This window comes from Marmota monax, unplaced genomic scaffold, assembly GCF_021218885.2.
Source record: "Marmota monax isolate L192 unplaced genomic scaffold, Marmota_monax_Labrador192_F-V1.1 WCK01_AAM20220418_F8-fsc00090, whole genome shotgun sequence".
Classification (NCBI taxonomy): Eukaryota; Metazoa; Chordata; class Mammalia; order Rodentia; family Sciuridae; genus Marmota; species Marmota monax.
In genome coordinates, this window is record NW_026695219.1 from 984,579 (window position 1) to 1,007,103 (window position 22,525).

Genomic DNA, 22,525 nt, shown 5'->3' on the forward strand with positions numbered 1-22,525 from the left:
TATGGTCAGTGGTTCTGACTGGTCACTGATGATACACAGAACACCTACTGCTCTGTAAAGTAAGACCTATAAGGAAGCTGTTTTGGGCATCAGCCACTTTGAAGGGGACCTCAATTTTGACTCTATAACATTCTCTTCAACTTAATTCATCCAACATTTTTTTTTGTTTGTTTTTAATCCTTACTGCATACTAGCTAGCTCTGTTCCAAATCCAGAGTGACAAAGGAAAAAGACACAACAGGGATGATGGGGTATATGCAATTTACTAGGAAAGAGTGTAAGCTCCCAGCACTAGTAACTCAGAAGAAAGTATAAGCCCCTGTTGACTGCTATTTTTGTTTGGTGCTGTTCTCTTGGGAATGATTTTCCATGGTGTTTGATGTGGTTGTATTTTACAGGTGCAGGTCAGTGCTTTTTAATTTAGGAATAGGATAAAACTTGTGAGGTTTACTCATATAACAGGAAACCCATACAATCCAAAGGGACAAGGCATAGTTGAAAGAGCTCATCAAACTATTAAAATGTACTTATTAAAGCAAAAAGAGGGAATTGGAAAGGGGTATATATCCCCCAAAGTTAAACTTAAAATAACCCTTTTTACTCTAAACTTTTAAATTTGGATTCATCAGGGCTTAGTGCTGCAGAAAGGCATATGTGTCAGGTCATCGTCCAGTAGCTCAGTTTATTTCTGAAATGCACACAACTGTTATAAGGTTCTTGTGGGGAGTGCCTGTCACTCATATATAAGCAAGACAATATCCATAAGTCAATCATCTTCTGCCTAATGTAACCGCATTGTTAGGAAACTGTAAATATTGCTGTCGTGGTAGAAAGCAATCTGGAAGGGTCTTTGGCCCTTACTGAGTCTGGGGTTTCATGCCCTGAAGCCTCTGACTCTTGGTTTCCTGGCCTGGTAGTTTGGCAACGCTAACCACAAGTGCTGAGGATGTGGTTTCAGGCCTAAAGGAACGTGGATATTTTAGGCACTTCTGAGCTGCTCATAGCTGATAGCTGAGACTGAAAGTTACTCCAACACACATCCTAGGCAAATCCTCCACCACTAGGCTACATCTCCATTCTTTTGTAAAAATCTTAATTTCAGATGGGGTATTGGTAAGTTTGCTTAGGCTGCCCTGAACTTGTGATGCCTGGTCTCAGCCTCCCAAGTAGCTGGGATCACAGGTGTGTACCACTGTACCTGCAGGATGTGATGTTCAAAACCCAGACATATGACAGACTTTTTCATTAGTTTTAATTTAAGAAACTCTTTCTCTTGGTAGAAGTCAGAGAACCCTTGCTGTCCCTGCCAAGTCATACACAAAGCATTGGTTTCTTCCTCCACTATAGACTGACTGTGCCTGTCTTATGTGTTCCAGGGTGGAGTTAACCCCATGTCCCATGGGATCCAGGACTATGACCAAGACCATGCCTGAGTGCACCTTGTGATGGAGAAGGGAGATGCTGTTTTCTTTCACCCATTGCTCATCCATGGATCTGATTGGAACCAAACTCAAGGATTCCAGAAAGTATGCATCCACGTTGTTCCAGTTTTGAAAGATGAATGGGTTCGAAAGAGAAAATCATAGGTACATGTAAAAGGTAACATGTAAAAGATTTACAACTTTTCACTAGACTGTTTTATCCAATTTACTTACCAGGAAGTATATTTGCCTTCCTTGTGCTTTTTTTTTGCTCTACTCAGTCAGAAGTCAGGTACCCCTAGGATTCTAAATCAGTTACTTTTAAATCTCGGTCATTGTGAAATTGCTTCAGAGTGTCTCACCTTGTAGCGCACAGCCCCGTGGCTGAAATACTAAAATAGCATGTTAACTTAGCAATTTTTCTATATTTTCAATGATTATGTGTTCTGGAAAAATACTTACCATTTTTACATGGTTGTAAAAGTGCACACTTTTCCTTTTCCTTTGCCTGCTATGGTTGTGCATGACATTGGAGCCTGCACAAGAAATGTAATCTGTACTCCAGAAGTTTGAAATTTGGTACGAAGTAGAAGGTCCTTTTGACAGGTGTGATCGCCTTAAAATAACTAAGTCATGACAAAGAAGGTGAGTTTTAGCTATCGTTTTTCCGCTTAGAACTGTTTATACTTTTTTTTTTTTTTTTTTTTTTTGGGTCTGGAAAAAGGAGAACTAAGTAACCTCAGCCTTATCTTCAGCAGGAAACAAGCTGGGTAATAATATCAATGTGTTGACCCCTAAATGTCACTTCTGATTGAGAAGTGTGCTTTGTTCATAGATATATACCCAGGATTTCGAATAAATCCTGATTGTATAGTAGATGCACAATACATATGAATCAAGAGACTGGAAGAACTGAAGGACAGTATTAGCAAGATCAAATGAAATCCATGGGCTGAGTCCTTTGTCCATTGACATCATGGCAGAATATGAACAAGCAATGAGTGAGCAAAAAACCAGGTGGAATTGCTCTCTGGAATCTGACTGGATTGCCTAATGGAAATATTAATCATAGGCGTGCAATACTGCACCCAACCAGACTTTGATTTACAAACTGCCAGGCCCCTCCATGGCATCCTAAATCTGTCTCTTTGTAGGTCATCCTCTCCCTCCAGCCCCTCAGCTAAATCCTAATTAAGAAATTACAAAAAAGGAAATTTAACTAGCTGTGATATTTACTTTTTTAAGGTATATATAGGACAGGGGGCATAAGTACCTAAGTAACAGATCTTGACATTGTTAAGCTTAAGTTTTCTCAATGAGTGTATATCTCCAAATCCTAAAAAGAAATGTACCACCCTGTGGTTCATCATCTTAGTCATAAAAGTTTGTTACCCAGTCAAATTTGGAATAAGTTATCACTGCAGTGGCAAGTTATATGAAAGCTGAAATTATCTTGAGAAAGAACATAGCACACTTTATTGGGTAGAGTTAATTTTGCAGTGCAATGAACTTAATGACTTCTTCAACCCAGCAACTCTCCTTCAAAAACACAATATCTTTTCCTTTGTTTCTAAGGAATGTAGACAAGAATAACTTCCCCTGTATTTCCTATTAAGCAGGGTAATTGAAAGCCTTTAGCATTTATGAATGAAACCTAAGCTGTTTCGAGGAACAGGGACATTTTAAGATACTTTAGCCTGAATCGGGAGTGAGCCTGGACTGGGGATTAATTCCAATATAGCATTGTATTTTTTATACCACTTGAGGGCAGCAAGGAGATATAGCCCTTATTTTAAAAATTCTAGTGAAGACTTCATTAAGAAAGAAACAGCCTAGTGCCTTTCCTGTCATTCTGCTCAGCACAGGTTTTCCTACGTCTTGTGTTTCCACATTTGTTATTTTCTTAGCCACATATGCAAAGGAGTGAAGGCAAGAGAATCATTAAGAGGGCCTAAGAAAACTGGTTCTAGAATGGTAGGAACTAAAATGTAAATAAGGAATGCCAGTGCAAACAGCATGCAGAGGGCACTGCTTTGATCTAGAATAAACTTTCAACTAGTTGCAGCATAATTTGTTCCTCCTGCCTGGGCCTCCTCAGTTGTTATGATTACAACCACATGTGCAGACATCCTACTCAACTGCTATTGACAAACCAAACTTCACCAGGGCAAAGAGCACACTTTATCATTCCCCGTGTGCATCTGTGAGTGGAAGCCAACTCTTCTGTCAGGAACATGCATTTCTCATCTCATCTGTGTCCCTTCTATCCATTAGTTCACATAGCAATTTGTAGGCACCCACTCTGTAGTGGGAAGGGGAATGACAGCAGGATGACTAGGGCTGTTTTTCACCCATGTGCACCCTCCTTGTGAAGGGTGGGAGCAAACCTCTGCTGGAACATGAAGAGATGGGACAGGAATGCCGTGGCAGAATGAGGAGAAGCCTGGCTGCTCAGTGGGAGGAGATGTGTCCTGGCCTGTTCATTTCACCAGACAGTAATCCAAAAACTTATGCTCAAAGCACAAAATAAAACCATAACTTTCTTCTAAGAATCTTGGGACTCAGACTTGAGGAAAGTCAGAGGCCTTTGCTCACATAAATGTGCTTGGAGCTTCTTCCCTTTACTCCTGTGTTCTTTTTTATACATAAAATTGAGATAAAATATCTAATTAGCCATCTTATCGTTTTGTTTGTGTGTTTTCATCACTGGAGGTTGAACCAGTACTCTACAATTTAGCAACATCCTAGGCCATTTGTATTTTTTATTTCGAGACATGGTCTCACTAAATTGCCCAGGCTGACCTGGAACTTGCAATCCTCCTGCTTCTGCCTCTCCAGTCACTGGGTTTAAAAGTATGTGCTCCCACACCTGGCCATCTTAGCCATTTTTAAGTGAGTAGATCAGTGACATTAAGTACATTCACACTGCTGTGCGGCCATTGTCACCATCCATTGACTGAACTCTTTTCAATTTACTGAACTGACACATCAGCCCCAGTCAATGCAAATTCTCCTTTCCCATTTCCCCTAGCCAGGGCCACCACATTCTACCTCCTGGTTCTATGAATTTGGTTACTTTAGGGACACTCAGACACAAAGTATGTGTCTTTTCCTGACAGGTTATTTCACTTAGCACAGTGTCCTAGGTTCTTCCATACTATGGCATGTGTCAGAACGTCCATCCTTTTAAAAACTGAATAATATTCCATGGTATGTCTATATGGACCCCTGCTCATTGACTTCTCCATTGTGTGTTGCTTTCCTCCTTTCAGTGATTGTGAACAGTGCGGCTGTGAACATGAATGAGAACCTGCTTTCCATTCTTGTAGTATCTTTTGGCTTTCAATTCCAGAAATGAAATTGCTAGATAATATGGAAGTTCTTTTTTTTTTTCCCCCCAGGGGGAGGGGGTGGTGGTGTGTTGAATTCAGGGGCACTTAATCACTGAGCCACATCCCCAGTCCTTTCTCTGTATTTCATTGGAATTTCAAAATTTATTTTATTTCCTTCTGTGAGCAGGACTCTAGACTCTGGGAACACAGGTGAGGAATGTCATGGGAAAGGCATAAAGAACCCAAAGGAGAAGGCCAAAGGGTAGGCCATTTTCCAGTGGCTGTTGTTCCCTCTGAAGAAACAGATAATATCTGATGGGCTGATGGTCATGGTGTACTATGGCACTGTCACCAAATTATATAAAGACTCCATTAAAGACATGATAGTAAGTTTACAAGGAACAACATTCTGGAAGTAACTCCATGCTAAAGAACCAATGAGAAAATGAGGGGAAGGAGAGAGCAGATGCAATGCCAATCATCTGCAGGTCTTACAACAAGATGTTACAAAGAGATCTTACAAAAGAACTTTTAGTTCTGTAAAAAAAAATTCAAATTTTGCTAGACTTTATCACAATTTTCTGGAAGCCATTTATTTAATACATTTAAGGGGGGGGGGCAGCCAAACTAATATTTTGGGCTGGATTCGCACTAAATTAAATCTCTTTTGAACAGCACGATCGATTTTTAGGGATAAACCTTTGGATTTTAGCAGTGGAGAGAAGAGTTGCGAGGATGGTTGGTTGGTGATGGACTGAAGCTATGAAGTTAAGAGCCTTGCTCTGGTCCGCCAGCGAGGGTCCTGTGGATTAGAAACAGCGCGCAGGAGAAGAAGGAGCCCAGGTGCCAGGAACTTGCAATCCTGGCAATCCCAGCTGACCCGGGGGCCCTGGGAGTCTCTCCCCCGGGCCCGGGAGGCGGAGCCCCGGGAGTCGCGTGGGACCGCTGCGCCTTCCCTCTCTCGCCAGGAGGCGGGCGGCCCGGAAATGAAGTGGAGCCCGACCCTGTGGTGAGTGTCCTTGCAGCAGCCATGGAGCAGCAGCGCGCCTCAGCTCGCCTGCGGATTGTTCTGGGGCACCTCGGCCGTCCATCGGCCGTGGCCGTGGTATCCTTTGGGCTGGACTGGGCTCCCTCCAGGTGGAGCACAGCAGCCTAGTCCTTGGGGGAGGCCTGGGCCTAGGTGGTGGCCTCCAGGGCGCAGGAGGGACACTTCGCTTGCCCTTTTCGGCCCTCCGCGCTGCTATCCCTGCAAAGATTACATCTCAAACAGGCGCCCGGGAACGGGGTGGAGGCTGGATCTCTATGCTTTGGTGGCCCCCACCCCCTCAAAGACTTCTTTCCTGGCGATTGGGTACAGGACTGTCCTGGTTTCCGTGGCAGCTATCGCTTCGCTCCACCTTTCTGGTCCTTCTTAGGGCCGGCGGTGGGTCCCAAAAGAGGCCTTGCCAGAGTCAGCTGCTTTGTCGTTTTCTGCACTTAGTGTGCATGACCTCTGCGAGGGAATATCTGGAGACCAAGAAATGCCCCAGGACAATCACACAGAAGCATAGAGCTGACTGGAAGGGACTTAGAGGACAAGCCACTAGAATGGTGGAACCCTCTCTCAGCCTGTGCTTCAGGTTGCTCCCCTTGCTAGTGGAGCTCTGTGCTCTATGGCAGCCTCTGGTGACCTGGGGACCCTGGAAGAGTCTGCACTGGTGTCGGGAAAAGGACTTAGAATCCAGTGCCTGGGTTGTCCTTGAGTCTTCAGAAGTGAATGCCAGCCAGGATGTGTGTGCCAGGCTTGTAGGGGAGGAACAGACCCAGAAATGTGGTAGTGTGAATAGGATCCACAATTCAAATCGGTTTCTTGAACTACTTTTGCCTGCTCAGTTTAAGCCTTCTCATTCAGAGAGTGCTTTGGGAAGCTCTGTAGGAACTGCCTGGAGTTTTTCTTTAAGCCAGTAGCCTCTCTTCTGCTTTTTGTTAACATCCTGACATCTCTCCTAAGGTTGAGTCTAATAGCTGTGTCTTGGACTTTCAGTGTTTCTCTTCCCAGTGGGTTTCCAAGCAGCAACATGGAAGAACATTGCCATTTTAAACTTTGTCCATAGGACGGTAAAGTGGTAAAGAGACTCCAGGAGAGGATGTCAGCTCATTTTACAGTGAGAAACAGAGAATAGAAGAGATTAAAAATTTGAACTATTTAACTATACCAGTGTTTGTCATAGTGTGGTCCATGGACCAGTGGCATCTGCGTTCCCTGGGAATTTGTCAGAAGAACTTGTTAGAAAAGGACTTTTGCTGTGCAGGTGTAGCTCAGTGGGTTTAATTCAGTTGTAGAGGGCTTGCCTAGTACTGCAGGGCCCTGGGTTTCATCCCAGGAGGGGTGGGGAATGCAAATTCTAAGGCTCAATTCAGCTCAGACTGCAGAATCAGAATCTAGAGGTGTTGCCCTGAGGTCTCCTATATGTTCTATTTCTGATGCAGGCTAAATACTGAGAGTTGTGATACACTGGGACTGGATATATTTAGGAGTATAATTGGGATTTCTTGGTTCAGCCTCTCATTGCTTTGTTTTTCCTCTCTGTCATTCTGGGGATGGAACCCAAGGTGTGGTGCATGTTAGGCAAGTGTTCTACCACTAAGCTAAATCCCAACCCTCTTAATATATGTATATATTTTTAATTGGATTTTCTGACCCTGCTATAGCTGAGCTTAGAGATTAGTTTTTTGATGTTTTTTTTTTTTTTTTTTCCATATCAGCATTGTTAAGTTTGGCTTTCAGTGATGATGAAATATTTCATGCCTGGATTGTGCAATATAGTAGCCCCAGCCACATGTGGCTATTGAGCCACTGAAATCAGTCAAATTAGGATGAGTGCAGGTGAGGGACTGCATTTTAACATTCAATTAGTTTCAGCTTAAATAGCCAGAGGTGCCTGGTCGCTATGATCTTGGACAACACTGACCAAGATTTATAGTGAATGTTTCCTTTAGTCTTAGACTTCTTAAAGACTTGTGGCAATTTTTCTCCAGCTTTCATTGTTTCTTAGAATGGTATATTTTGGAATAAGGACTAATCATTCTTGAAGTAAAACATGTCGTGCGTGCGTGTGTGTGTGTGTGTGTGTGTGTTTAAAGAAGGTAAGTTGAAATGGGAAATTAAAAACATGTAACTCATTATTCTACCAGTTAAATCATTTGTAAACTTTTGAGTGTTTTCCATTCATTTGCATATGACTATAAAGCTCCTGATATTCTCACCACCTCCTCAGATTATTGTGACAATGAGACAAAGTGATATAAATGAAAGGACTTAAAGCAGCAGTGTGTACCTGTCAGGGTGATGTGGGAAACCTGAGCACCTGGTGCGTTTAGGGAACTCCTTTCCTGTGAGAACCACCCCAGAGAAGGTAGTTGTTTCTTGACAAGTTTGACTCCCAAATTTTACTTTGTTCGCCTTAATTCGCTGGTTAGGTAGCTTCCCCCACTTCAGGGCCTATTGCCCCTGCCAGTTCTCATCCTCAGCAATTCCAGTAAGTAGATGTAATTTTAATTGGTTTCCTTACTATAAATGCTTTTCCAGTGTTAGCTTGGATATGATATACAATATAACATGTTGCCTGATTAAAATTTATTATACACATTCTCTATTTCCAGGATTGTTCTAATTAGTAGAATTGTGAATGCCTTTGAAGACTTTGACTTTAATTTTCTATATTTATTCTTAAATTCAGAAAGAAGGAAAAATACCAGAAAATGTATAATCTGAGTTTTGAAAATGGAACCACGAGTTATCACAGTTAAATTAGTTTGTAGTTAAGTTAAACTGAAATATTAGCTAATTTTTTGGTTTACAATATACATTTTTTTCTACTTTTTCTTCGTATCCTTCTTTTTCTTTTTCTTTCTTTCTCCTCCTCTTCCTCCTCCTCCTCTTCTTCCTCCTCCTCCTCTTCTTCCTCCTCTTCCTCCTCCCCCTCCCCCCCTCCTCCTCTTTTTAATATTTTTGAGTTGTGGCTCTTGCTATGTTGCCCAGGTTGTTTTGTACCCCAAGGCTCAGGCAATCTTCCTGCCTCAGCTTCCTGAGTAGCTGGAATTATAGAAGTGTGTACTACCACACCTGGCAGGTTTACTATCTTTTTCTGAGTGTGTATGTTGATTAAACCTATGGTGGTATACTACTGAACTGCCTCCCCAGTCCTTTTGATTTTTTATTTTGAGACAGTGACTAAGATGCTTAGGGCCTCCCTTAATTGCTGCGGCTGGCTTAGAACTTGTCGTCCTCCTCCTTCAGTCTCTTGAATCTCTGAGATTACAAGCCCACACCACTGTGTTCACTCAGGTTTATTATCTTCAATCACCTTTAAAGGAAAGGCCTGGACCCTCATAAATATTGTTATAGTCCAAATTCTATCTTAAGAGACAGATGATTTGTATTCGCTTGTTTGTTGAACTCTCATTTGGCTTTTGTTTACTTTGATTACTTCTGAGAATGTATTAAGTTGAAAATATAAAATTTATTGGATTAGTTCCCCAACTGAAAACCATATATGTGCACTCTACAAAAAGTTCAAAATCAGAGAAATAGAGGGAATTGTTTTAAAAAATCACCCAAAATTCTAGTATTCAAAGATAATCACTGTTTGGCAAAATGTTTTTTACTTTTTTTTGGTGTGTGTCTCAGCAGTCATCTTTTCACAAATAGTGTCATGTCTATGTCATTGTAATCATTTTATTATCATTTGAATTTTCCACACTCTTGTGTCCTTCAGTTTTAATGCTCCATCAAGTAGATATGTCAGTCATTAATTTTTCTTCCATTACTGTACATTTTGTGACCATTGTTAATATTTTGGACCTGAAGTTTTTCAAACATTTTAAGATCATTTTCTTAAAGACCTACACTAGAAGTATTGGATCAAAGATTTCTTGGGTTCTTGGTACATAATGTTAGGTTGTAATATAAAATTTGTACTAATTTGGTGCCTTTTTCTCCTGTAGGTATACTTTGGATAATAATGTGCTAAGCCTGGAACAGAGAAAATTTTATGAAGAAAATGGATTTCTTGTTATTAAAAATCTAGTATCTGATGCTGATATTCAACGCTTTAGGTGCAGTAATACTCTTGCTTATTTTACACACAAAAGTGTTTTATGTCAGTTATGTCATTTGCAGGGAAATGGGTGGAACTGGAGGACATCATGTTAAGTGCAGTAAGTAAGATTCAGAAAGTCAAGGGTCATTGTTTCCTTTCATAAGTGGAAACCAGAGAGAAACAAGGGGGTAAAAAGAGGTCTTATGAAAACAGAAGGGAGATCAGTAGAGTATAGGAAAGGGGTCCACGGGATGGAAGAGGGGAAGAAAAGGAGAGGTGCTGGGGAATGAAACTGACCAACTGATACTCTGTGTAAGTGTGAATATATCACAATGGATTCTACTATTAGGTATAATTGTAATAGAAGAATAAAAATTCATAAAATATGTATGTCATGTATGTGATGGGAGTACATGTTAGATTAGCCTCTGCATGTTCAGGTATTTTTGAGTGATGTGGTTTGTTGGGATGTGTTTAGAAGCATGGGCTCTGGAGCCAGAATTTCTGGCCTTAATCTCAGCTTTACCACTTAACATGGTGTGTCCCACAGACATTTTAAGGTCATTTTCTTAAAGACCTACAACTAGAAGTATTGGACCAAAGAGTATGAACTAAGTTTTCCATACCTGTGTGTATTCCTCTGTAAAATGGGCATAGTAATAGCACTGATCTGGCATTACTATTGGGACAAAATAAGGTAAAATATATGGAGAGCACTGTGAACAATGCCTGGTATAAGGTAGGTGCTATAGGAGTATTTGCTATTATAAGCCAAGCATCACTTATCAGAAAATTTGATATACGAATCATTGAGCACCAAGATGATGTCATAAGGGGAAAATTCCATGCCTGACCCATGTGATGGTCTTGGCCACAAAACAGATACACTAAAAACATTGTATAAAATTACCGTTATTACCAGGAGCTGGAATAACAGGCATATGTCACAAGGCTTGGCCTAAATTAGGGTTTGTTTTTGTTTTTGAAATTATTCTTCTTTAAGGGTATTATATGTATGTATATAATATATATATTTTATATATATATAAATATTTTATATATATATATATATATATATATATATATATATATATATATATATATAAATAAAATCGTTAAGCTATGTGTATAAGGTATACGGGAAGCATGAAGTAATTTGGGGATGAGACTTAGGTGTCATCTCCAGGACATCTCATTATTATTTTTGTCATTAAGATTATTATTTTCAGCCAGGCGAGGTGGCACACACCTGTAATCCCAGTGGCTTGGGAGGCTGAAGCAGGAGGATCCTGAGTTCAAAGGCAGCCTCAGCAATGGCGATGCGCTAAGCAACTTAGCGAGACTTGTCTCTAAATAAAATACAAAATAGACCTGGGGATGTGGCTCAGTGGGCGAGTGCCCCTCAGTTCAATCTCCGGTACCAAAAAAAAAAAAAAAAAAAAAGAAAGTTATTATTGTTTTTAGTGCTTGGGATTGAACCCAAGAAAACTTTACCATGAAGTTCCATTCCCAGTCCTTTGTATATTTAATTTTGAGACAGTCTTGAAATTGAATAGACTGGTCTCAAATTTACTATCCTGCAGCCTCATCTCTGGGATAACAGGCATGCTCTATCACAATCAGCTCATTATGTACATGTCAATATTCCCCAAACCAAAAAATACCTGAAATCTGAAATATTCTAGTTCTAAGTATTTCAGATAAGGGATGTTCACCTTATATTATTACAATGTAATCATGAAAATGTTTCCCTACTGGTGTGTTAAACAAAGCAATATTATCATTCTGGCAGTGGATTTCAGTTAGGAGACCACGATTTCTGAGTTGGCCATTTCCTCCTCCCTGCCTCACTAGGCCTGAGGGCTGACTTGGTAGAAACTGCTCCTGAATCTGCAGCTATTTGCACAGGGTCAACCAGGGGCTTAGAGCAGAGGTCATGACATTGTTTGTATATTTAATTTTCTAGGGTTGAATTTGAAAAGATCTGCAGACAGGAGTCGAAACCAGTAGGACTGATGATAATGAGAGATGTGTCCATTGCGAAATCAGAATATAGTCCAAGTGAGAAAATAATCTCGAAGATCCAAGATTTTCAGGAAGATAAGGAGCTCTTTAGATTCTGCACTCTCCCAGAGGTTAGAGACTGCTCTTGTTTTGGTTTCTCCTTCATAGCCAGCCTGGAGGTCTGCCCCAAGATCCACTGGTTGTCCTGGATTTAATCCCCTTCTACTCATGGTGCTAGCATTGTGGCTCTCAGATGGAGGTGATTTTGCCTCCCAGTGGATACTGGCAATGTGTGAAGACTTCCTGGTGATGATAACCTCATAGTGGGTGCACTAGTGGCTTCTAGTGGGTAGGGACCAAGGATGTTGGTAATGGGGTCTGACATCCTATGATGCCTTCTCCCCCAAGAATTATCCCAACCAAGATAGCAGTAGCACCAAGACAGTGAAACACTGCTGTGGAGTGTGCTAATTATCTTTTGTTAAGAAAGATAGGAATTTTGTGTTAAAGAGGAACAGCTGTTCCAAGACTCAATATCAACAGGGGTAAAATTGTGAGGATGTATTTGTAAATGTATTGACTTTTCTATTTGTTTCATAAATCGGGTTGATGGAATGAATTTGCTTTTAAATTCAAATTAGTTTTTTTTTAAATTTGTAGTTGTAAATGGATACAATACCTTTATTTTATTTATCTATCTTTATGTGGTACTGTGGATAGAACCCAGGGCCTCACATGTGTTAGGCAAGCACTCTACCACTAAGCTACAACCCCAACTCTTAAATTAGTTTTTATTTAATTTTATTTATTTGTGGTACTATGGATTGAACTCTGGGGCACTTTATCGCTGAACTATACTTCTAACCTTCTTTACTCTTTGTTTTGAGAAAGAGTCATGCTGTGTTTGAGGCTAGCCTTGATTTTCCTGCCTTAGCCTCCGGAGGAGCTGGAATAACAGGCATATGTCACAAGGCTTGGCCTAAATTAGGGTTTGTTTTTGTTTTTGAAATTATTCTTCTTTAAGGGTATTATATGTATGTATATAATATATATATTTTATATATATATAAATATTTTATATATATATATATATATATAAATAAATAAAATCTAAGCAGTGCAGAAGGCACAACATGAGAAGCAGATTCTTTCTACTGAAGTTCTGTTTGCTGTGAGCTCTTTGTGCATTCTTCTGAAATTAGTTCCTGAATCCTCAAATGTATTTGTACGCTCCCACCTTTTAGCACCATGTTTTCCTAACCACTTGTTTAAAATGGGTTTGAAAGAGACTTTCCATATAGCACTCATGGAGAATCATAACCAGATGTTATTAGACAGTTTTACTCCTGAGGACAGATAGCACAGAATAAATCACCTGTGATGTCCCACCCCGCACCCTGGAGAGAAGGCCAGGGAAAATGGCCCCCAGCCATCCCATGCTGTGATGGGATAGTTCCCACCTCCCATGCTGTGATGGGAATGGAAGTCTGCAGGTGGATCATAGATAGCACTAGAAGCCAGAACTATCTCATGGTGGATGAAGCACTGTCATCCATGACGTTCAGATTCCCTACTTTCCTTTCTTCTCAAGGGACTGAAACTCCATGGGGACAGGGACCTTCTTTTCTTGTTCACTCTTGGTTCCCCTCTGGCCATTACTCTGCTTGGTTCATGAACCTGAGGGAAGAGTTGTTGAGAGAATGACTACACTCGTTGGATTATTCTCCAGGCATGCTCAAAAAGTCATATTTAATTTGTAGTGTTGGAAATTTAGAATGGTTTCCAATTCTGAGGTATACATGCTTGGCAAGATTGCAAAATACCAGTTGATGTTTATACTGTTGTCATTTTGATTCTTGTGTGGACACTTTATGCCCCTTGCCTATACTTCTGATTTCCCATGAGGTTGTTTTTCTTCTTCTTTCTTTTCTTAGATTCTGAAGTATGTGGAGTGCTTCACTGGACCCAATATCATGGCGATGCATGCAATGCTGATAAACAAACCTCCAGATACTGGTAAAGGGCTCTTACTTGTTAAAGAGAGGCAAGAAAATAAAAAAAGATGGTGTAATTAAAATATGTAAAGTTGTTGTTCCAGTCAAGTGTGTAACTGTCAAACTTTGGTTGAGTGAATTTGAGTGCTTTTATTTAAGTCTTAAAAGAGTTCATGTTATATCAATTTTGGAGTATGTGATAATATTTCAGATACTTTATTGCTAAATTTTCAAATGACTGGCTGTCTGAAGTGGCAGTTTAAGATATGTGACTGTTCTTATATCATAGACTCCTTCTGTTCAACATCTCTGATTTTCACCCACCATTCTTAACCAGGATCACACGGATTCTGCATTCCTGATCTGAAGATATCATTATTAGTAACAAGATGAAAGCTGTTACTACAAGTCACATTCAAGCCCTTGTGGTGCCTTGTGCTTGCCAAACCTAGATCTAAGTCCTCAGAGAGACACCGATTCTGAAGTTGATCCCAGGTGTCTGCCTTTTAATACCCGTCCCCAGAGATTCTACTGCAGGTGTCTCTCAGACCACATGGAGAGATTTTTCTGTAACAGAAAGAGAAATCAGCCATTAATGGCTTTATTCTTTTCTACTTTTAGTTCCTTCTGAGAGCTGGGTGATTTTTATGTGATAGGTCTGAAGTGCAGGGTTACTAAATGTCTTCCTCCATGGATGTCCTGCCTGGGGAGATGAAGTGGTTTGGGAACCAAGTTCTAAGCTCAAACTGGGGAAAATGTACCTGTGGTCAATGAATCTGACTGGATACTGACCGTACACAGGATGCCTGTGAATTAAGGCCTCTAAGGGAACTGTTTTTGGCATCAGCCACTTTGAAGCGGACCTCAAATTTTACTCTGTAACATTATCTTCAATTTAGTTGATCCAGCTTTTTTTGTTTTTAATTCCTACTGCCTACTAGCTCTGTACCAAATTCAGAGTGACAAAGGAATAAAGCACAACAGAGATGATGAAGTATATCCAGCTCCCTAGAAAAGAGAGTAAGCACCCAGCAACCAGAAACCCAGAAGAAAGTATAGATTCCAAGCCCCATGTTGACTGATATTTTTGTTTGGTTCTGTTCTCTTGGGACTGATTTTCCATAATGGAAACCACACAGTAGTTGTTTTTTTTTGCAAGGGAAGGTCAGTGTGTTATTTATTCAGGCAAAGAATAAGAATTGTGGGACTGGGGATATAGCCCAGTTGGTAGAGTGCTTGCCTTGCATGCACAAGGCCCTGGGTTCAATCCCCAGCACCACACAGACACACAGACACATAACACAATAAAAATAAGAATTGTGAGGCTCAAGCTCTTTTTGACAGCAGGCTCATTTCAGGCAAGAAGACTTCCCGGCACCCTTTGCACCAGGATCTGTACTATTTCCCCTTCAGGCCCAGCAATCGCATTGTGTGTGCTTGGACCGCCATGGAGCACATTGACCGGAAGAACGGCTGTCTGGCTGTCCTCCCAGGCACCCACAAACTTCCCCTGATGCCGCATGACTACCCCCAGTGGGAGGTAGGTCTGTCTGACCACTGAGTCTGGATCAGAATCTCTTTCACTGTTGTAATTTTACATCAGGTGCAAAAAGCTTAGAAATGAGACTGCTTTCCTTTCTCAGCAAAGCACTGTCCTGAAATTTGCAATTAGGATCCGGGGGAGTTCAAGGACATAAGATCAAATATTCATTATATTTTTCTTTCATCATATGTGTGAAAGCCAGCTAGTTTGGGGACCTGGATCTGGAGGGGCCTAGGATCTGAGATGGCGAGGCCTGATGGCAGAGGTCAGACATCAACCCTTCAACTCTGGTGTGTGTGAAGTGCCCACTGACTGAGGCTCTCAGAGTAGAGGAAGGGAGGGAGGAATTGACTCCTTGTCCCTGTGAGGACCAGCAGAGGCTCAGGGGTGGGAGGTGGTGACTGAGCTGAGCCTTAAAGGACAAGGTAGATTTTCTATCGCAAAAAGGCTCCTTGGAGGAATCAGAGTTATTGACAAGCGCAGATCTGACTGTGGAGTAGGAAAGATTGAAGGTTATCCCAGTTCTGATGGGCTGGGGGTAGAGGCACATTTTAGGAAGTAGGAGAGGGAGGAGAGCCTGGAAAGGTATGCTAGGACAGGATTAAAAAGCACTTTAACACTTGGAGGTTACATGAAGAAAATGGGGTTGTTCCCTTTTTAGGAAGCAGCAAGAGCTTGTAATTTCTAATAATATGGGGTTTTGTCATATAGATGGCACATATTTTCAGTGTATAATTTAATCATTTTGACACACATGTACCTGGTATCACAATCAAGAGGGTATTTTCTACCTCCTGCCTCAGGTAAGAACTCACCTGCTTTCTGTTCCTATTTTTTAATTTGCATTTTATAAAATGTCGTGTAAAGTCTAATTAAGTGGCATATACTTTTTTTTGAGTAATTGCTGTTGCACAGCATAGGTATTTAGAGGCTCATGAAACCTGACTCATGTCTCAATAGCTTGTTCCTTTCCATTCCTGAGTAGTATTCCGTGGCATGGCTGAACAATGTTTGGTTTATCCATTCAAATATTGATGCTGGGGAGCTACTATGTGCTTCTGCATCCATGAATGATGAGGTCCTATCCATTCTTCAAGAACATGATCTCAGGTCTGGGGCATGATTCATGATTCCCAGGAGGTATAGGAGCTCAGAGGCAGCAAAACCAGAGAGCAGATCTCAGCCTTTTTGATGCCAGACCAGAAGATCCTGAAATCCCTGATGATGGTCCGAATGGAAAGGGCAGCTGTGGTGAGCAAGGAGACTGAGTCTTGTTTCTGTAGGATGTGAAGGCTGTGGCTTCAAGGGCTTTTCTCTCCGAATTCTTGCACTACTGATTGTGTTCTGTGGAAATATTTGAGTCTGAATCCCAATATAAAAGTGGAAATGGTGAAATTCATCAGTTAAGTTCTGGGACAGGCAAGGGTTGGTGCAATCCTAAGGAGGCTGTGGCTGATTGAGCAGAAGGGAATGGCGTCCAAGGCTATGGGAGCAGACTGGTGTCTGAGATGCTGTTGAGATTCACAGCAGTGGCAGTGGAAGGTCAGCTTAGCTTAGCAGGGGTCAATATGCACCTTGGCCAGGAAAGAAGGGCAGGGGGTCAAAGTCACAATGTGAAGCACAATGACAATGGTAATTGCCAAAAAGGATACTCTTAGCTGAGGAATGGGACCCTTCTGCCCAGAAGCATAAAGGCTCTTCAACTGTAGTCACTTCTCTTTTTAGTTTCTATAATAAAGACATACACATTTCCTAGAGTTCTGACTACTTTTGGAAATAGTTATCAACAAACACAGTATTTAAACTTACTATTCCCTTTTTATTCTGAATATGACATAAATCCTTTGAGCTTAGAAAAATTGAGCACATTCTCCACTTGGTTTGGGGAGAATAATTAGCCTCTCTAAAATACCCTGATTTATACAAGAATGATGTGAACAAAATTCTAGGTGAGGAGAATATCAGGCTGGGGCAAGGATGTTAAGATTGAAGGTGGAAATGCCTAAGAGAAAGGTGTTCACCTGCATTCACCACAAGAGGCAGAACTGATCTGATTATTTATAATTCAATGAGGAAGGGTAGGTAAAGTTCAACATTTTTTCATTTGGTCAAAAAACCCGTGAACTTATTATTAACTTGTGATTTTAATTTGTAGCATTGCTGGGTTTCAAACTCAGAGCCTTGCACATGCTAGGCAAGCCCTCCACCACTGAGCTATATCCTCTGCCCTTTATACAAATCTTAATTTGAGACAGAGTCTGGCTAAGTTTGCTAGTCTACCCTGAACTTGTGATGCCTGGCCTCAGCCTCCCAAGTAGCTGGGATCACAGGTGTGTAACACTGTACTCATAGCAGACGATGTTTAAAAACCCAGACATATCACAGACTTTTGCATTTTTTTTTAAATTTAAGATTTTAATTTTAAAGTCTTTCTCTTGGAAGAAGTCAGAGAACCCTTGCTGTCCCTGCCAAGTCATACACAAAGCATTGATTTCTTCCTCCAGTGTAGACTGTGCCTGTCTTATGTGTTCCAGGGTGGAGTTAACAGCATGTACCATGGGATCCAGGACTATGACAAAGACCATGCCCGAGTGCACCTTGTGATGGAGAAGGGAGACACCGTTTTCTTTCACCCTTTGCTCATCCATGGATCTGGTCGGAACCAAACTCAAGGATTCCGGAAAGTATGCATCCAGATTTTAAAAGATGGGTTCAAAACAGAAAGTCATTTGTATAGTAACATGTAAAGATTTATGACTTTTCACTAAACTGGATTGTTTTTTCCAGTTTACTTTCCAGAAAGTATATTTGCCTTTTAGTGCTTTTGTTTGTTTTGATTTTGCTCTACTCTGTGAGAAGACAGGTGCCCTCAGGATCCTAAACCTGTTGCTCTTGAATCTTGGTCATTTGTGAAATTGCTTCAGAGCAGTAGCTCACCTTGCAGTGCACAGATTCTGCTTTCTGAGGCAAAAACAATGGCTGAAATACTCAAATAATCACATTTGGAATTTATATTGCTCAGGGTAACTAGAACAAGAAGAAAATTTATCATATTATTATTGGGAAAATAGTATTGATCTGAAGCAAAGGTTCTGAATTGGCTGCTCAAAATGAGATTTAGCATGCAGCCATATTTATCCCCTTCCAATCTCATGTTTTAAATTAAATAATTTTGTCACATTTAAAATGGACAGAATTCCTCACAATTTCTCTGATTTCTCACTTCTCTCAAATTCAGCAGATCTCATAGTATTGTCGGTTCACTTTTCCCCAAGGTAACATGGTTGTCCATACTATTGAGGCTTCTTTAAGATTCAGTGGGGTTTCCCAATTTGTTCCCTGGTTCCCACTGATCCCTGTTTTAACCCTGAGTATAGGGTTGCAGACTTCATTTATTTATATTTGCACCAGGTTCACCAGGCCTGGCACAGGTTGATACAAGTTGGAACATTGCCTGAGGATGAAATTGAAGGGGCTACCAAAATCTCAGCCATCAAAATAAGTGGTGTTTTACTAAATCAATATTAATGCAAAACATCCATGCTGTCCTCAATGCCAAAAATTTAAGTAAAAGACAAGAAATACCTGCACTAGAACAACTCTCAAGTTGTGTAACTATGGGGGTGCAGGCACAAAGATGCAAATAGTGATGTCAGTTGTAGAATATTAATATTGAAATACTTCCATATTTTTCAGTTATTTTAATGTTCTGGAAGAATATTTATAATTATTTCCTAACAACTTGGATGTAGGAATATACAACAATTCTTTTTGCCTTGGGTCTTGATGTGGCTCTGCTTGGCACTGGACTTGCACAGAAATTTGAGGTTGGATCTGCACTTTAGAAGTTCAAAATTTTGGGCACAGCAGAAAGTTTTTATAAAAATTGCCATTTCTATAATAACCTGTCCCAAATTTTACTGGGTATCTAAGCTTTATGACTAAGAAGATGATGAACCACAGAGGGGTACATTCTTTTTTTAGGACGTGGAGGTATATGTTCATTGGGAAAACTTAAATGCTTAAAAATGTGAAGATCGGTTACTTAGGTAGTTATGCCCCCTGTCCTACATATACCTTTAAAAAGTAAATAGTATAGCTAGGTAAAAAAAATCTTTTGTAATTTCTTAATTAGCCTTCAGTTGGGGATAGGATGGAGAGGCTGACCTACAAAGAGGCAGATTTGGGATGCCATGGAGTGTTCTACCAGTTTAGATGTCAAATTCTGGGTGGAAGTATTGACTTTCTGCAAGGAGGAACTCCTAGCTTGGTTGTTGCATTCATGGAGTTCTTTTCTCCATTATCGATTGTTCACTCTTCACAGTCAATTTCCTGCCATTTCGCCAGCGCTAATTGCCACTACATTGACGTGAAGGGCACCGTTCAAGAAAATATCGAGAAAGAATTTTTGGGAAAAGCAGACAGATTGTATGGAACTGAAAGTGGCTTAAACTTTAAGGTACACTTGCATGAAAAAAATCAAGATGCCTGAAGTTTCTTGTTTTCATGTGCTTAATTCATTCCTAATTTAATTTAAAATTAAGGATAAGGGGAATTCTATATGCATAGGAGCAAACTTAAAGGTTTGGGACTTCAATCGGGCCTCCTTTCTTGGCAAAGTATATTTTTATTAGGAAATCCAGTCAGACTCCACAGAGCAGTTCTGGGGTCAGTGTTCCTTTCGGTAAATGTGCATCTGGAGTTTTATGAGAGGCATAATGTGCATGGAGCAGGGATGAATACATCTAAGGGGGCATTAGATAGTGTTCCATGTGCTTTCCTAATTGATACACATCACTTGGAAAGTGTCTGTTTTTAAGTGGTGGATATTCCATGATGCTGATGAGCAGAAGGCAAATTATCAATCCAGGGAATTAAATAAACATCTTCACTTTATATAAAACACACATTTTAGGCCCTGAATGAAGAAGCTCTTCCTATTTATGTTATTGGTATGAGATAATGATAATGCAGGCATGCCCCTTCCCCCAAGAGACTGAGAGTGATGATGACTCTGGGCCATCCAGGATGTTGTAAGGCTCAGCACATCAGAGGGATGCCACAGTGCCATTGCGAACCTTTGGAATAGCTTTCCAGGGTGGAGAATCTTGCCTCTCCTTTTAGAACCTACCAATATGTCCCTTGTCTAAAAATGCTCCATGATTGGGGATTCAACCAAGTGAAATATTGGAAAAATATTCAGAATATTAAACAATATTTGAAAAAAAAATTGCATCTATACTGAACATGTACAGACATTTATTTTCCTAATCATTATTTCCTACCTAAAAACTACCTCATGTTTCTATTGCACCAGGTACACTAAGTAATCTAGGGGTGATTTAAAATATATGGGAGGATGAACAAAGGTTATTTTATTGCAGGGACATGAGTACCCATGGATTTTGGTAGCTGAGGGGTCCTGGAATGTACATTACATTTGAAGTTTGTGAAGGTTGTCCTGGATGAACACCACTATTTTAGTATCTCATAAGTTAGAGCTTATCAGATATATTTAGAGTAACAATAGAATAGAATAACAATACAAACTCATATAATTCTAACTTATAAAAACACTTCCATGGGGCTGGGGTTGAGACTCAGCGGTAGAGTGCTCACTCAGCATGTGCAAGCGCTGGGTTCAATCCTCAGCACCACATAAAAATAAATAAATAAATAAAATAAAGGTATTATGTCCAATTACAAATCAAAGAATTTGAAAAAACAAAAACACATCCATGTGCCATTTCTGATTTTCTTTACTAGAATGCAGTGAACACCTGCTGTAAAGGAGAAATTGGAGTCCCAGAGACTGGCCTAAGAAACAGAGCTAGATTTCAAGTCAGGCCTAATTTTGAAATCATTCTTTTCACCATACCTTGCTGTATGCTCAGCAATAAAAAAGAAACAAGAAATTAGAAGGTCTCAATTGCTTTATTAATAATTGCAGCAGGGTGCTTGTGGCACATGCCTATAATCCCAGCTACTTCACAGCTTGGCTGAGGCAGGAGGATTGTAAGTGAGGCCAGCCTCAACAACTTAGTGAGCCCCTGTCTCAAAATGGAAAATAAAAAGCCTGGGGATATAGATCAGTGGAGAGTGGCCCTGGGTTCCATTTCCAGTACCCCCTCCCCAGACCCAAGTAAACCAGTATCCGTGACACCATGTTCACTACTACGATCTCATCAGAGTTGCAACCTCAAAGTGGTTCAGGCAAGTAACAAAAAGACAAGCTGAGAGAAGGGTTGTAAACTGCTGTGACTGAGCATCACAGCCACCCTCCCTGGTGCATTACCTGGTACATTACTGTGATCAGGGAGGCCAAAAGCTTGAGGATCCACCGACTCCGTGCAGTTGGCATTGTTTTAATTGTTGGCAAGATAATTAATTGCAGTTTCAAAGCTTGTTTATTTATTAATCAATATAATAATCATAGCATTGTTTTCCGTTTTAAGCATTTGTAGAGCCTAGAAATCTCTTGTGGGGAATAGGCCAATGGATGTGTTCCACACACTCATTCTGTTTGGTATTATTTCCAGGATATTTGGATGTTTCGAGGCCGACTTGTGAAAGGAGAAAGAATCACCCTTTGAAACAGTCCTTGATTATAACTCTTTCAAAAGGAGATCAAAGAAACAAGGAGTCTAAGGAATATGTTTTCATATGGGATGATGTAATGTTTTCTATCACTTGGTATCAAAATCAAGACACATGCATTGGGAACTTCATTTTGCAGAGTTAATTTTGCAGTGCAGTGATGTTACTTTAGTGGAAGTAAGAACAGTAAAATGAAATATAACTGTTTTCAGAAAGACTGGTTTGGGGTTACAATCAATAAATGTGGCATATGATTTACGTATGTTCAATCAGTTCCTCTCATTGATTAGCTGTTTTTCCCGGCAGAAATGAATTCCCTGAAACTCAGTGTGCACTGAGATGAGCATGCCTCTCCTAGTAAAGCCAACACTTCCCCATTTAATGTCATGAGAGATTTCAAACTAGAATCATGTGAAGTACATTCACATTTGGTGAAGGGCGTACCAAGGCCATTGTGGGATCAAAATAAGGTGGGTCCTCATTCTCTGACCCAGGCTTCCTTCCAAGACTTCTTCAATCCAGCTACTCTCCTTCAAAAGCAGAATATTTTTTC

At 40.5% G+C, this 22,525-nt stretch overlaps 1 protein-coding gene across 4 annotated transcripts; it reads left to right on the forward strand.

Moving 5' to 3' along the window:
• The first annotated feature begins 1,546 nt into the window (after positions 1–1,546).
• On the forward strand, positions 1,547–22,241 carry LOC124085032 (phytanoyl-CoA dioxygenase, peroxisomal). Of its 4 annotated transcripts, XM_046432521.2 has the most exons (9): positions 5,420–5,858; positions 8,213–8,271; positions 9,740–9,850; positions 11,801–11,969; positions 13,773–13,854; positions 15,191–15,372; positions 17,910–18,059; positions 19,700–19,834; positions 21,915–22,241. In XM_046432521.2, exons 1-9 carry the CDS (start codon positions 5,784–5,786, stop codon positions 21,966–21,968), a joined length of 1,017 nt encoding a protein of 338 aa, XP_046288477.1. In that variant the 5' UTR covers positions 5,420–5,783; the 3' UTR covers positions 21,969–22,241. The 4 variants fall into 4 exon arrangements, with proteins under 4 accessions (XP_046288479.1, XP_046288477.1, XP_046288478.1 ...); XM_046432523.2 differs by lacking the exons at positions 5,420–5,858; positions 8,213–8,271 and adding an exon at positions 1,547–1,599; XM_046432522.2 differs by lacking the exon at positions 8,213–8,271 and having other exon boundaries at positions 5,454–5,890.
• Positions 22,242–22,525: the final 284 nt, after the last annotated feature.